Source organism: Catharus ustulatus, chromosome 5, assembly GCF_009819885.2.
Source record: "Catharus ustulatus isolate bCatUst1 chromosome 5, bCatUst1.pri.v2, whole genome shotgun sequence".
Taxonomy (NCBI): domain Eukaryota; kingdom Metazoa; phylum Chordata; class Aves; order Passeriformes; family Turdidae; genus Catharus; species Catharus ustulatus.
The window spans coordinates 13,272,740-13,287,924 of record NC_046225.1 but is presented as its reverse complement, the minus strand read 5'-3'; the positions used below and the strand labels follow the sequence as shown (position 1 = coordinate 13,287,924).

Here is a 15,185-nt window from a genome sequence, read left to right as displayed (position 1 = left end):
ACCAAGGGTGCACTGAAGGGTGCTTTAAAATGTGTTTGGCAAAATCAGGAAATGGATGCAGAAGGAAGTTTTGTGCTGAGAAAACATGCTCTGAAGTTAGGATGTAGCTGTTACATGGATGACTGTGCAGCACCCAGTTTGGCCCGGACTTGCCAGCTCTTTGGGTTTCCAGTTAGCTGCAGGTTAGTGTGCTGTGCTGGCTGCTTAGAAATGTGGGTTGTTCTGTTACAGGGAATTGGCAGGATGACTCCCACAGTAATCCCTCATGGCTCCAGGGATGGGTGGGAGCAGACAGTGCTGCTCAGATCTGTGCTGTGCCAGATCTCCAGGACATCCCGTGTGTGTTTTATGATAAGAATTTTTCAGAAGTGTTCCAGAGGGTCGGTTTAAGCCTGTGATGTTTTATCTGAAGATTTTCAACTTAAAGGGAAGGGAAAGGGGAGGAAAGAGAGAGAAAGGTTTCTGTTGTATGTTAGGGGGATTCCAAGGAGCTCTGAACTCTTGGCATCTCAGCCCAGTGGCTGAACTAATTTGGACATGATTTGTTCTGTGAGTCTGCCTTAGAACAGACCAAAAGAATCTCACCTGCTCCCCCACACCTGCATGCTCTTGCCATTGTTTTCATGCTGCTGTTGTGTTCAAAAAGTACCAGCCTTTCCTGAAATTTCAAATATTTTCAAAATTTGAAGTCTTGTTTGCACCAAATGGAACCCTACTCCATCTTCAGGGAAATTTCATGTGACTTAGTAGCTGTGCTGATCTAATAAACTGCAATTTTCTGTCTTATGATGGAATATTGTGTCCTTCTTTTTTCTTTTTTCTATGGCCGTGAGACTTTATATCATAAGTGGATGGTGGATGTTCACTCAGTCATCTCAACCTCTTGTTTATTGACTTTGCACCACTTTGATTTTATAACTTAGCTTAAGGTCTTATTAATGTTCTTAAGTGTGTAAATATTTGAAGATTTATATGAATGCCTAATGGATTTAACTGTCTTAAAAGATTATTTTTTTGCTGCTCACTGGTCTATTCCACAGTTGTCTGTAGTTCTTCTTGCTGCAGAAATTTTTGCATCCCCTAATGAAACTCATTTGTCCTCTGTCTCATTCTGGTGTACAGTAATTGAGGTCTTCAACCTGATCTGCAAGACTGGCACAAATGAAGCAGTTTCAATTTTGGGTGCAGCCTGGAAATTTCTGAATTTTTTGCAATTGTTTTAATTTAATTTTCTGATAGTGGATTGAATTAAGGAATTTTATAAGCTTGAATGAACTTGGAAATGTGATTTAAAAAATTTTTTTTGCTATAACTTTTAACTCATATGCTTCTATTGTTTTACCCCAGAGCTTGCTTGCTTTTTTCTTTTTATTGCTGATGCCGATGTGACTCATCAATCTGGCTACAGAAACCTAACCCACGTTTTTTTTTTAATTTAGGCACTCAGTGTTACTGAAACTCTGATCAAACCTTTGGAAAGATTTAGAAAAGAGCAGCTAGGAGCTGTCAAGGTTTGTCCCTCCTTGCCTTTATAAGTTTGTTTAATTTCTCTACTTGGATTGCATTGTAATAATGACATGTAATTGGCAGAAACATATTATTGTTTATATTTCATGTGTTCACACTTTTTTGTTTCTACTTTGAGAACTTGCTTCAGAAACAAATGGAATGTTTCAAGAAGAGAAGAATGTGTCCTTTCCCTTCCTTCTCCCCACCTCCCTTATCTCCTCTGTCTGGAATAGGAAGAATTCTGCTAACAGCCTGCCCCCCCCCACCTTCCTAATGGGTAACCCTATTCTGCTTTGTATTTGCCTGCAGTTTCACAATCAAAGGCTGGAAAGTATTAACTACCTAAAGGAGCTCACTCATGCCAACTCATGCTTTTAACTGCATTTTTGCCACCTGCTAATGAGAATTATCTTTATTTAATTTTTTTTAAAAAATAAATGCCATTGGTTCATTATGCATGGGAATAATAGGGATGAAGAAGCTAAGAACAAGGTCTCATTGAAAGTATTTTTGATAAAAGTGTTTGGTCATTTTTTAAAGATTGTCAGTAAGTTATGAACAATTAAAAAAAAAAGCGAAGTAAACATCTTGTATTGAGTACAGACTAGATTTGGATAAAAGTAACAAGGACAAATTTGTATCTGTCTACCTTCCTTTTTGAAGTGAGAAATGTAAGTGTTCATAAAAAAAAATGGAAAAGAAAGAAACCAGCATTTTATTATGGCTTTCTGTTGTAAAACTCAGTGCATTTTCAAAATACCTGCATATGGTTTATTTTGCAAATTCATGACTTCATCACCAGTGATATTTAGTAGCTAAGACAATGTTTCACTTATGAGAGCACTATGCATTTAGACTTTGGCAGGAATGATTAATATGTTCTGCATATGATTTCAGTGTTCATGAACTGAAAATGCTCTGTTGATCATAAATCCTTTCAGCTCAGTGGTACAATGAGCTTTGTGTCATTTTATGGACTTGAGAGAAGTATATTAGGTGACCCAACCAACACACAATAAAATCTTGGTCTGTAATATAGCCAGTCTTCCAAGGAAAGAGAGAATTTGTTCTGAATGTAACCAATTGTCGTAGAAGCAGCTGTGTAATGAATGCATTATTTCAGCAGTACTTTTGCTGTTAAAGAATATTTCTGGTTTTGGGGTGGGAACTCCTATTGCTTTAACTTATATCTTCACTCATTTCCTAGTCAGAATTCTCTCCCTGATGCTTCTAATACAAATTCCTTTCACACAGCTTACATCTCACATTGTGTTTGGATGGGTGTTTCTTTCCTTGTGTCCCTGTTTCTGTGAAGCTGTAGCTTTTATTTCGGATGTAAACTTCTATTTTGGACAGAATTCTCAGTGACCTTTAAATAGAAGTCTTATGTAATTGTATAATGTTTAAATAAAAACCCTCTAAAAATATTTAGCTCTTGGGGCATTCTTAACTAAGAATTCATTCAGTATAATCCAAACACTGACGCTGGAAATATAGCTCTGCTTAGCTGTGAAAATCAGGCTATGGCATCTAGTGGTGAAATACATCTGCACCTAGCACAGATGGAGCATATTTTTCTCTGCTTACTGGGGCTATGATATTTTTTTCCTTTTTGTTCTTGATTAACTAGAATTTTAAAAGAAGAAAAATAGTACACTTTTATATTTACATGGTTACTACTTTGTTTCTGTGTCTAGGAGGAAAAGAAGAAGTTTGATAAAGAGACAGAGAAGAACTACAGTTTGTTAGAAAAACATTTGAATTTATCAGCTAAGAAAAAAGAGCTACAATTACAAGAGGTATTGTTGCCTCTTTTTTTTCTTTTAAGCAAGCTGAAGGCTTTCAAATAGGTAAATATACTTATGCAAATGGAGAAACAGCATTCTTAGTGGTAAAACAAACCAGTTTTCTCATCTGGAAAAGTTGGTGAGAAAATCACTATTTGCTGAACTTAGTACCTCCATCCAAATGAAGAGTTTGTGGGCATGAAGCGCTGAGCATCATTTTTTATATGTGATTGAGGGAATGGTGAAGTGCAAACATACTGTGAAAAACTCTACATTTCTTGCAAGGCTTTACCACTTGTGATGTGCATTGCACTGGGAGTATTGACTGAATGTCCTGTGATAACACTTGATGCAGAGGACAACAAGACTTTTATTCCCAAATAAAGTGGGTTTGGCCCTTTTCTTTTTCTCACATTTTGAAGATTTGTTTTGGGATTTTTTTGAGTAGTGCGTTAAAAAAGGTTGTTGACAATTTGTAACTGATAGATATATATTGCTTGGCATTCCTTCTGTCCCTCTGGGCTTATTATCATCATCAACTTATTTGTAATAGTTTTTATTTCTGGAGCAACAACAAATAGTATGTGAGAAGACTGCCAGGATATTTTGTAGAGACTTGCTGTAGCCAGAAAGACTTTTTTTCCCAGATAAATGTAATTATGTCAGAATTATTAATGCTTAGACTATAAAAAAACTTAATGTTTTCCTCAGGGATGATTCCTGTCCATGCCCTCTACCCCATCCCAAATATTCTATGCCATTTTTCATAAAAAATGGTTAATATTACTGGCAAAGTTAGCCAGGAACTTCTCTACTCTTGAGTTTCACTAAGATGTCACTTCACCATGCTGCATTTACAACACAGACCCTCAAATGTGTAAACAAGTGTCTTTTGGGGAGCTGAGTTATCCAAGTGAAGTCACTGGGCATGGCTCCTGTGTCAGGACCTGTACTTTTGTCAAATTGCTCAGCTGCCAAAGGACTTGATGCAGAGAAAATGATAAAGGGCTGATTATGATATCTTGATGAAATATGATTCTCAAGATTCTCAAAATCTGAAATGAGACCTAACCTCAGTGGAAAAATGCATAATGCCTGTAAAAGGCATTTTTAGGCTGTATCAAATACAGCCTGAAGCTTTAGAGCATGGGTGAAATCTAGAATGAGCAAATAGATTTATTTTAAATGTCCTTCAAAGTTTCATGAGCAAAAATTCTGAAATTCTTCAGTCAGGCTCTTACATTCGTGTGTTTAATTTTGAAGTATAAATGTATAAGCAATTTAAAGAAAAAAGGCCCTTGCAGCATGTTGTCAGAGAGAATAGGAAACAATCTCTTGCAAAAGCTTAGAGAACAGGTGTATATAGTTGCATTATAATGTGCATTATTTAGTTTTATTCATGTCTAGCTTTGTCAGCTCCTGACTGGAGTAAATAGTGCAGGGATAAGTTTGAGAAAAATTTGGTTAAAAACATGCCATGGTGTGGAGGGTCTTAACATGAAAATAACTTTTGACTCTCCTGGTGTCAGGATATTCCTGTAATTTCACTGAAGCACCGTGTGTGTCTTATTTCTTTTTCTTCAGCAGTACACAAACTACAATGCAACTTGTTGGGTGCATGGGAGACTCATGCCTTAAAGAACTGAGAGATGTATAATGTATTCTGGATTGTGTGGTGAGCCAGATGTCCTCAAAAATCCACTTCAGAGTCTCATTCTAGGGTGTTGTGGCACCCTTCATGTATATGATTAGAAGCTTAGCTGACAACTCAAACAATTCCTGTGTGTATAGGTGACATCTCAAACAATTCCACAGTTTATGTGATGCATCAAAATGGCATGGCTTGTTGAAACACATTTGCTTACTGAAATACTTATCAGGGCTTTATTTATTTAATGGCATTTGTGGTTATGTCCCTTTAACTGCTGAGAGTTCTCCAGCACAGAGCAGTAAAGCCAAGCACGTCTTAAGGCAAAACTGTCTTAAAGCTAATTTGGCTTATCCTCTTAAAGCACAGCAGTCACTGTTCTGCCTGGAGGATGTAGGCTCAGTATTTAAAAAAGAGTCTCATAGTAAGACTTGCCCTCTCACCAAACCCCTTCTCCACTTCCTTAGGTAATTCACTGTAGAAGCATTTTGTACTATCTTTGTGGGCAAAGACTAAGTGTTAGTAACTTAAAGCAACCTTTCCTTTTATCTATTTTAATAACAGTTTCTATTGCCAAGCTTTAAGATTCAAGATGCTACAAAGTGAAATATTTATATGCAGATGGATGGCAGCTGAAATGTAACTGTTTAGCATCAATATGGTGTTGGTCTTTCTGCAAAGCTGTGCTAAATATCAGCTGCAGGTAAAAAAGCTGCATTTTTAGATGCTTGATGCTCTGAGAAAACTTGTAGAGTTAAACCAGTAAGTGAACTTTTTTTCCATTGCATTTCTTGCCAGTCAAAGTGAACACAGGTGTGGGATGGGTACAACAGAATTCACAAACAACATTTTTATAGCAGTTATTTGGATTATAGTGTAAAACTTGCAGCACCAGCACTGTAGTTTTCAGAAAGCACATTTTCTTCCTTAATTTGATTGGAGAGATTACTTCCCCCTTTTCTAATGGAAGATACTCTTAGTTCCCACTCTCTGTTTTGGCAGGTACCTTTGCAATGCTGTTAAATGTTGGATTCCCTAGAAAAGAAGCTTGAAGAGGTGTTGCTGGAATTTTTCTAAAAAATCTAGCCTCATGATTCAAAACAAATATATTACCTAGTGAAAGGGAATTGCTGCTGCTGATTAAAAGTAAATGAATGATCGATGTTGTAACAAATCCCTCAAATATAGAGAAAATTATCTACTTGCCACTTACGTGTGTTATCCTGCAGTTGTCTGCAAAATATCTGTGGAACTTCATGAGGTGTGCTCTGTGTGCAGGCAGATAACCAAGTGGAGCAGAACAGGAAACACTTCTATGAGCTGTCCCTGGAGTATGTGTGCAAGTTGCAGGAGATCCAGGAGCGGAAAAAGTTTGAGTGTGTGGAGCCTGTAAGTATCAGTGAATTCAACCTACCCTACCTGTCAAAAGGGATGGAGAAGGAATGCATTTGGACAAAAGCCAAGCTCTGCTTTCTGGAAAACACAGCCAGTTGCGTGACTTAACAGAATTTAAACCAATGTGTTACATCTGCAGATTCCTAGTGCAGATAAACTTAACCAGGCATGTCAAATCTTACCTCAGTAATAACAGCTGATTTGAACCCACTGGTGTTGATTTTCAGAAAATGTGTGAAACCTTTTGTTATACTGCAAAAATACAATTTTATATTGTGAGGCAGAGTAGAGGATTCAAGAAGGTATTGGTGTTAGGATTCTTGCCTTTGGTTTTCTAACCAATGAAATGTTATTGCTGACTAATGCAAGGAATTTAATTTTAATTATGAAGGTTGGGCTTAGAGGCCCACTAATTGCTGATACAAATCAATTAGGAGAGTGCTGCTGGATAAGAAGCTCATTACTGGGTAGCCTGATATGTTTAATTCACTTGCAATTGAATCTGTGCAGAAATCAAGGGATTTAATTGAATTTTAGTGAAAATTGTGCGTGCACTGACAAGGCTTTCTTAAATCTATGAGAAGAACTTATTCTAAAATTTTCTGAAACATACATTAGGTTGGTATTTTAAATACAAATTTATAAAACAATAAGAGAACAGTAAGTTTAATACTGAGAATAAAGGGAGGATGGATTGTAAAAGCAAATTCCGTTCTCTCATGCTCTTGGGCCAAGTCCTTTTATTCTGGGACAATTGCTTTAATGTAATAATAAGAAAAAGAAGTCTCAAATGATCCTAATCAAAATAGTTGGTCATTATGCAGTTAGTAAGAACTGTCTATTTTGATATAGATAATTCCTGTATGAAAAGAAATTTGCTAAAATACTTAAGGGGGAATAAATTACTGCAATTATATAAGCATTGTTTAAAAAATGGCAAAATGCTGTGAAAAGAATGATTGTGTGGGGTTCTTTTTGGTGTAGCTATGTTGGCTTTTTTATTTAAAAAAAAATAATTTAGTTTTAAATATCTTTCTAATCCTAAATAGCTTTGCATTTGGTTATTGTGTTTCAGATAATTTTAAGTTTCCTCAGAGCCAGACTAGGGAAATGAATCTTCAAATTATGTTCTTGCAGCATGTCTCTTTCTCATTTCTGGAAAACTCCTTCTGGATGCAGCTGAACTTTGTTGCCTAATTTGTACTTGAAGTTTACACTAACCTAGAAAACTGAAATTATTTTGTGCCAGATTCTTACTTCCTTTTCCCTTAATAATGCTTAAAGTTCATGTGTTTTTTGCATTTTTTGAAAATTATGTATTTGCTGTATGACTTCAGACTTTTGTTAAATACGTTCTTTGGCTTCTTCTCTTTAGGGAGTTGTTCTGTTCTGTCTCCTTTGCTTTGTTCCAGCAAACTGAACTAAACAAGAGTTAGGACTACATCTCATACTGCTTCCAGTGTAGTGCAACTTTTTTTGTTCTTTTAAATTGAAATACTAAAGTCAGCATATGCTGGCTTGCTGGGTCACTTGCTGGTTCTGACAGAAGGTCAGATCTGTGCGCAGAAGGCAGCAGTGGGGACAGTTTCCTTCTTCCAGCAAACCAGATGACTGACGTGAAAGTCATCTCCACGTGGTCATTAGCAGAGAGAGCAATGACCAGGGAAATGGTGACTAAAGACAGAATGATCATTACCTCCTTGTGCACAAATATGTGTTCCAGACATCATTGGTATCAGAGCAGTCGCAGGAAAAGGTTACATGGGAAAGTTTGGGAACACAGGATATACATTCCCTGTGGTCAAATGGAAAGTAGAGATCAGTTGTGAAATTCCAGAGACAGGACCATCCAAAATGTCTGTGTACATAGATCATCATTAGGATTTAAATATTACTTGTAAAGTGTAGGCATTAGTAGAAATTTATTTTAAAATAATAATTTTGTAATCTCTCTTTCTAAAAAAAGCCTATGTGCAGCAATTGTATTGAAGAAAATGGAGGTTTTTGTTCTAACAAGTCTTTTATTTCTATTTCAGGTGCTATCATTTTTTCAGGGTTTGTTCACTTTCTATCACCAGGGATATGAACTTGCTAAAGACTTCAATCATTACAAAATGGCCTTGCAGATAAATATACAAAATGTAAGTTGAGTTGTACTTTTGTGAGTAAAACTGCTTGCTGCAGTTGCTGCGTGTGCAGTATCTGTATTGCCAACACTTAGTTCATGTGAGTGCATTGCCTGTGAATTTTGGGGATATGGTGCCATCTCCTGGATACCCAGCTACATCACAGAACAAATCATCACTAATTCCAGTGAGTTCTTTGTAATTTCTAATAATACTGTAAAAAACAAGTGTGAAGTAAGAGGCCTGCATTCCTTTTTTTTTTTTTCTTTTTTTTTTTGAGACAGAAATAATGCAAGGATTGTTCAAAAACGAATGAAGTCTGTTAAAAGTGCATACAACACTGGGTAATTCAGAGTGTGGGTAATGAAATATAAAGTTTTCAGGATTTTGGGTATGCTTTGAAATTGAATATGTGGTGGTCATGTCTGAGGGTCATTTCCCTATAGGGTTACATTATCCATAACTAAGAAAAGGGAAGAAAACAGCTGCTCAGAGCAGTGTGCAGTTTGTTTGTCTTGCAGCAGCCCTTTCAGATAAGAACATCCCTGTTGATTTGGGGTGCAGAACTGTCTAAGGAGATTTGGTGTTGGCACCCATGGCATATTTGACAAAATGATGTGTTCCTTCAAGGACAGCAAACGGGACCACCACTAGTTTAGTGTGCCCTCATCCCAAATCTCCCAGTGTGATCTGGACTGGGAGTGCAGGAAACAAGGTAAAGGCTGAAGCAGTGGGACTGACAGAGTCACTATTCAGATGATCTGTTTGCTTCCTTGAGATTTATGAAGAATAAAGCTCGCTCAGAGAAACTTGGGTGTGCCAGAGGCTTCTTGGTAGAAAGCAAACCACACATCATACTGCAAACAATCAATTCCTGATGGTGCATTTGTTTTGTTGACCTCTGAGGGCATCTGGAATTAAGACACAGCAACTTCTTGGAGAGGACAGTCTGTTTTTAGAAATGGCTTAACTAGCAGGGAGGCTAGTTAAGGAAGGAAGGATTACATTTGTTGTAATGCATAGTGACGTGATTCATATGCCATGATACCATTCCTTTTATTTTCTTCCTCTGTGTTCAAGTGTCAAGTTTCCTTCTGTTGTTTGGTTTGAGAAGGGGAACTGATTAATGGTAACTTCATAAGCAGGTTTCTGTGGCAGAAGTCAGTACTTTTCAGTACTTTTGGGGGAAATGTCGGGTCAGACTTGCTGCTTCTGTGTGCTTAACAGAGTGAGGAGCAGCATAGAGGGTAACTGATGCCAGATGAAACATGAGAGGGAAACTTTGATACAGTTTTGAAGAGCTGGGTTTCAGAATACAGATGGAAAAGAGCCAGTGGAGTGATCTGAAGAAATGATGAGCAGTAAGAAAGTAAGCTAATCTCAGCAGCTGCATTTTCAATTGACTGAATGGTATCACAGTGTGCCCCACCAAATTCTAAAGAGCTTGAGCTTTACAGCTCAAGTGTTATGAATAGATAGAGGCTGTAGAGAGAAGGCAGAACAAGGCTCAACAGCTATCTGATGTAAAAGGAGAATAGAAGGAAGCATTTGAAAAGATTGTGAGAGGACATGACACATTCTCCACTGTGCCGAGGATCAACAAGACATCCCAAAGGAAAAATGAACTGGGGTTTGCATGTGGTACAGCTGAGCTGCTGGCAGAACACTGGATTATGTGTTAGAAATTACAGAGTACAAGATCCTAGCTGGATAATGGAGAGTGACTTAAGAGTTGACAGTATAGCTATAGTAGTTGTCTTCCCTTTCATTCAGGTTGTCTTTTTACTGTGAGAATTTCCTATGAATTTCTTCTCCATGCCCTACCACAAACCCTGCCTTCCTCTCACTGCCCATCTCCTCCTGACAAATGAAAGAAAGAAAAAAGACCCACCCTAGCCTTACAGCCCAAACTCTAGAAAGCTGATTCTTCCAAAAGTCATGTTACCTTGTATGCTTATCCTGAGGAAAAGATAAAATAGGTGAGACTGCATTTTCAGGAAAATAAAGGTGCTCTCTGAAAGCAAAAAGACACAAACATGCATCTGGAACTATATGCTTTTCAAAACACAGGTACCAGCTTGGATTTTAAAATGTTTTTAAGTGTTTGCAGCTGGGACAGGTGCATTTGTAGAGAAAATCACCTATTACTATGATGTGATTTTATTTGCTCATTGACCCATTCCCAGTGTTTTTCAGATCAAACCAAAGGGTTTCTTGTGTCAGATGTGAGCTACTCTGTTGTTTTGTGTAGTCCTGTCATATAATTTGTGCGTGGCATGGTTACTTTCTGAATGGTTTTGCTAATGTTCTGATAAATATTTCTTTTCTGGATGCTTGCAGACTTTGGAATAAGTGACATTCAGAAATAATAAGTCAACTGGACTTCCAAGTTTTTTTGGTTGTTTTTACATGCTTCTGCTTGTGTGTGGTCAAAACATTTGGTACACATACACTCTCAATCTGTGTGCATTGTTGATGACCTTCCTGACACTTTTTTCCTCAATTACTATACAAAATCCTCTACTTCCTGACAAGTAAGAGTCTCATGAATTAAGCCAATATATGCAGTAATATTTTCCTAAGGAAATTTCAATTTTCAAATTAATTTTGCACTCAGTATTTCTCTGAACAGCTCAGTGCATTGTTTTAGAAACCTACTCTGGCAGTCATAGTGTGCTTTCCACAGTCACAGCAGCTGATACCCAAACCTCACATTGATTTTGAAGAATATCAGAAAACTTGGAGAGTAAACACATACATGGAAATTGTGCATTGACTATCCTAAGACAGCCTGGATCATTGTCTCCTTTTATAGTTATTTTTGTTGGTGAGTTGGCCCTGGCTGGATGCCAGAGGCCCAGTAAAGCTGCTCTATCACTGCCCTCCTTAGCTGGAGAGTTTGAGGATCAAGAACAGGGCAGGGGGATCAATTACAGACCAATTAGAGGCAAAAGAGACTTGACTGGGAGAATTCAGTTTAATTTATTACCAGATTAGGGTAAAGTAATGAGAAATAAAATCCAAATTTTAAACACACCTTTCCATTAGCCCTCCCTTCTTCCCTCAGTGGTGCAGGAGAATGAGGGTTATGATCAGTTCTTCACATGATGCCTCTTGACTTGGCTCTTGCCTCTTCACATGACTGCTACTTCCTCCTCAGTGGGAGGACTCCTGACACTCTTCCCCTGCTCCAGCATGGGGTTTCTCCCACTTGAGACAGTCCTCCATGGACTTACCCAGTGTCCACAGGGACTTCAGGGAAATCTCAGCTCTGGCACCTGGAGCATCTCTTGCACCTTCTTCTGCATTGACCTTGAGGTCTGCAGAGCTGTTCTTCTCACATATTCTCACTCCACTCTCTGGCTGCATTTGGCATTGTGTGGTTTTTCCCTCTGAAATACATTATTGCAGAGGCTGTACTGTGGTCACTGATGGGCTCAGCCTTGGTCCACCTTGGAGCTGTCTGGCACTGGCTCTGTGGGACATGGAAGAAGCTTCTATCACCTTCTTACAGAGACCTCCTTTGTAGCCCCCCACCATCAACACCTTGCTGTGCAAACCCAGTTCCTATCAGCCAGGAAGAGTAAGTCTTTCTTCCTCTCTCATTACCAAAGGGTTTTTGCTGTCTCGTTTTAGACACGAAATCGTTTTGAAGGAACAAGGTCAGAGGTAGAGGAGCTCATGAACAAGATCAGAAGAAATCCTCAGGAACATAAAAGAGCAAATCACTTCACAATGGAAGGCTACCTCTACGTACAGGAAAAAAGTAAGGTCTATTTTGTATTCCACAGTGCCCATATTGAGCATATGGGCAAGTCTTATCTCTGCAGGTAACTTGAAGATGCAGAGTTTACAGTTGATTAATCTAAATATATTTTCAAAGTTTTTAACAGCATTGTTACTGTGACTCATAAAAAGAATAAGGAGCTGAAAATGTGTCAGTTTTTAGTAAAAGTGACTGGATTCAGGGAAGTTTTGTTTGACCAAATAATGGATTTCATCTTATTTTTAAACCCTTACTAATGACCTCCCCTAGAACTGTCAAACATTTGTTGTCAGCCAGCAACATGAGTTGTCAAATTAGCCTCTGAAAATTTGGCTTGTTGAGTATGATGAAATTGAGTGTCATTTCCTTGATTCATTGATACACTTTCATTACCTAATTGTGATGATAGGGTCAAATAAATCAGGCTATATGTTAGGTAGCTGGTGTTAAAATTCTTGCTGTGAAGGTGCATGTCACATAAATCATATCCTGTCAACACTTCAAACAATTATAAATCTTTCTCACACTAGTAAAAAAGCCAAACAAGATGCAGAGCTCTTGTTGCTCAAGGAATGACAATTTATTGTAATTTATTATTTATTTTTAAATATTTTGCATAAATCATGTTTTTAAAATGTTTGCTCCTACAGAGTGAGAAGATTCATTTGCAGACCGATTTTTGAGAAAAAGTCAAGTAATAGAAATAATGAGATACAAAGGGTCAGAATCCAAGTCTGAGGAGTTAGCATTATGGTGCAAATCTCACCAATACTATTTGCAGTAAGCTGGCCTCTAAACTGCCTTCTGTGTAGGGTATGCAGTGTTTAATAGGAGAAGTTCTGATGTCAGAAGTTGTGATCAGACCTTAATCAAGAGATTGTTTAGAACTTGCAATGGAAGTGTGGTAATCTGTGATTATTTAGCTTCAAGTTACCAGGTGTAAATCTAGCTTTCTGTGTTCTGCTAAATAGAGTCTCAAGGGAGTATTTACTTTATAGAGAAAAACTATTTTGTCTGTAGTAGTTGAGAGAAAGATGCATTAATAATTCTTTCCATTTGTCATTAAGTATAAGAGTGAAGTACAACATGCATTGGTTTTTAGAATAAGCAGGGGTCAACATTTGTATGATGTGTGTATAATTTCTTAATTTGTACTTTTGCTTTAAATACTGCATTGTTAAAAATTAAGTAGGACTCTTAGGTATCATTTATAAAGCAGGTGAAGAGAATGCAGAAACTGGAAAAAGTACATGCTATTCATTGCTTTTGTGTTATGTAGGACCTGCTCCCTTTGGTTCCAGTTGGGTGAAGCACTATTGCATGTACAGGAAAGAGACAAAGAAGTTCTCCATGATCCCCTTTGAACACAGATCAGGAGGGAAGATTGTATGTATATTTATATATTCTACTCTTACACTTGTCCTGTATTAAGATCAGAGAATGTGCCAGATAAGATGTTAAGTACTTTCCCCCTCTACCTTCCTTGCCTTTTTTCCATCTTTCTTCATGCAATTCAGTCTGCCATTGAAGGACATTAACCTAAAGTGTGGATGGATTAATAGGTAAGAATTCTCTAGACTTTTCAGTTGCTTCCTTTTAGAAGACCAGAAGACCTGGCACAGATAAACATGGAATGTTCCACTATTTAGAATCCTGTTTATCCTTTAACTTTCTAAAGTATAAATCAGGAAAATATAAGAGACCTAGAAATTTCTTTATTAAATGATTCTGATAGCTTTCTTTTGGAGATTTAAATACTAGAAGTGAGGCTAGAAAAGTGGGTTTTAATAGAATTATAATTTTTACTGATAACTGAATGTAATTTCAGATATCTTTAAAAGCATCTGAAATATTCAAGACCCAAGATTTTGTTTATCTTTAAATGGCTTTAATTCTACTGAAAGAGTTGGGAATTGATGGCACTCATTACCTTTAAAGATGACACATTAAATTAATGTACTGATAGGGATAAAATGCATTTTGTTGCAAGGAAAAAGGATATCTGAATCTGGAAACTAAGGCTTGAGGTCAATATGCTGTAAATGCAGCACCCTGTCCTGTCTTCAAATTTGGTCAGAAAATCTTGTCATTGTAATTTTATCAAGTTATTATATCCTATTAGTTTCAGCAGAGGGGAGATGGCTTTCATAATTTTGAGAACTCTTTGTATTTACAAATGTATTGGATTTGAAAGAATCTTTCAAAAGATTTGGAAAGCCTAATGTACAGAAAATTAGTGGTATTTGGTTTCCTTAATAATTTAGAACTTCTATGAATTTTTTCTTGATTTAGTCTAATCGTAATAAACCATTTTAATTAGTACATTGCCCAGTATAAAGTATGTGTGTCATTCAGCATTCTAAAACAACTATGAAGCCATTTTTGCTGTATTAAAAGAACTCCCATTTGGAAACCCCTGCAGTTCCTCCTTCCGCAGTGACAGCCTTCTGTGTCTGGAGATGCTGAATAAGACAAGAAATACAGTAAATTCACGAATACAAGCCGCACTGAGTATAAGCCGCATCGCCGGGTGTTGGCAAACATTTCGTTTTTTGTCCATAAATAAGCCGCACCCAAGTATAAGCCGCTCTGTGGTTGCAGCGAGGACCCGCGTGCAACAAAGTTGCCAATTAGTAACAGAATCGCGGCAGGGCGGGGTTTACTGGGTCGGCTCGGGCCATGAGGGCTCGGGGCTGCCGACAGGGCTGGGTGGCCCAGCTCAGCACTGCCGTTTGGCGGGGATGCTCGGGGCCGGCCGCCACCACCGCTGGGCTCGGTCACCCTGGCCCGGCGCTGCCCCACGGCGGCAGGGGGGGCACAGAGCCTGCTGGCACCTGCGGCGGCCATGGGAGCCGGGTATGGAGCCTGCCTGCTCCTGCGGCGGCGGCACGCGGGGACGGGAGCCCCCCGAGCTGCGGGGCCAAGCGGAGAGAACTGCCCCTCCTTCCCCCGGG

The 15,185-nt window shown here is 38.2% G+C and overlaps 1 protein-coding gene across 2 annotated transcripts in view; it reads left to right on the top strand.

Moving 5' to 3' along the window:
• Positions 1-15,185, top strand: part of ARHGAP10 (Rho GTPase activating protein 10) — a 136,152-nt gene that overhangs the window by 50,145 nt on the left and 70,822 nt on the right. For both annotated transcript variants that reach the window (XR_004417981.1, XM_033060516.2), the window contains exons 4-9: positions 1,440-1,511; positions 3,207-3,308; positions 6,223-6,333; positions 8,376-8,480; positions 12,102-12,231; positions 13,511-13,617. Coding sequence is in view for 1 of the 2 variants with exons in the window: in XM_033060516.2 (XP_032916407.1) it covers positions 1,440-1,511; positions 3,207-3,308; positions 6,223-6,333; positions 8,376-8,480; positions 12,102-12,231; positions 13,511-13,617 (627 nt within the window). In the remaining variant the exon portion in view is untranslated. The remainder of the gene's footprint in view (positions 1-1,439; positions 1,512-3,206; positions 3,309-6,222; positions 6,334-8,375; positions 8,481-12,101; positions 12,232-13,510; positions 13,618-15,185) is intronic.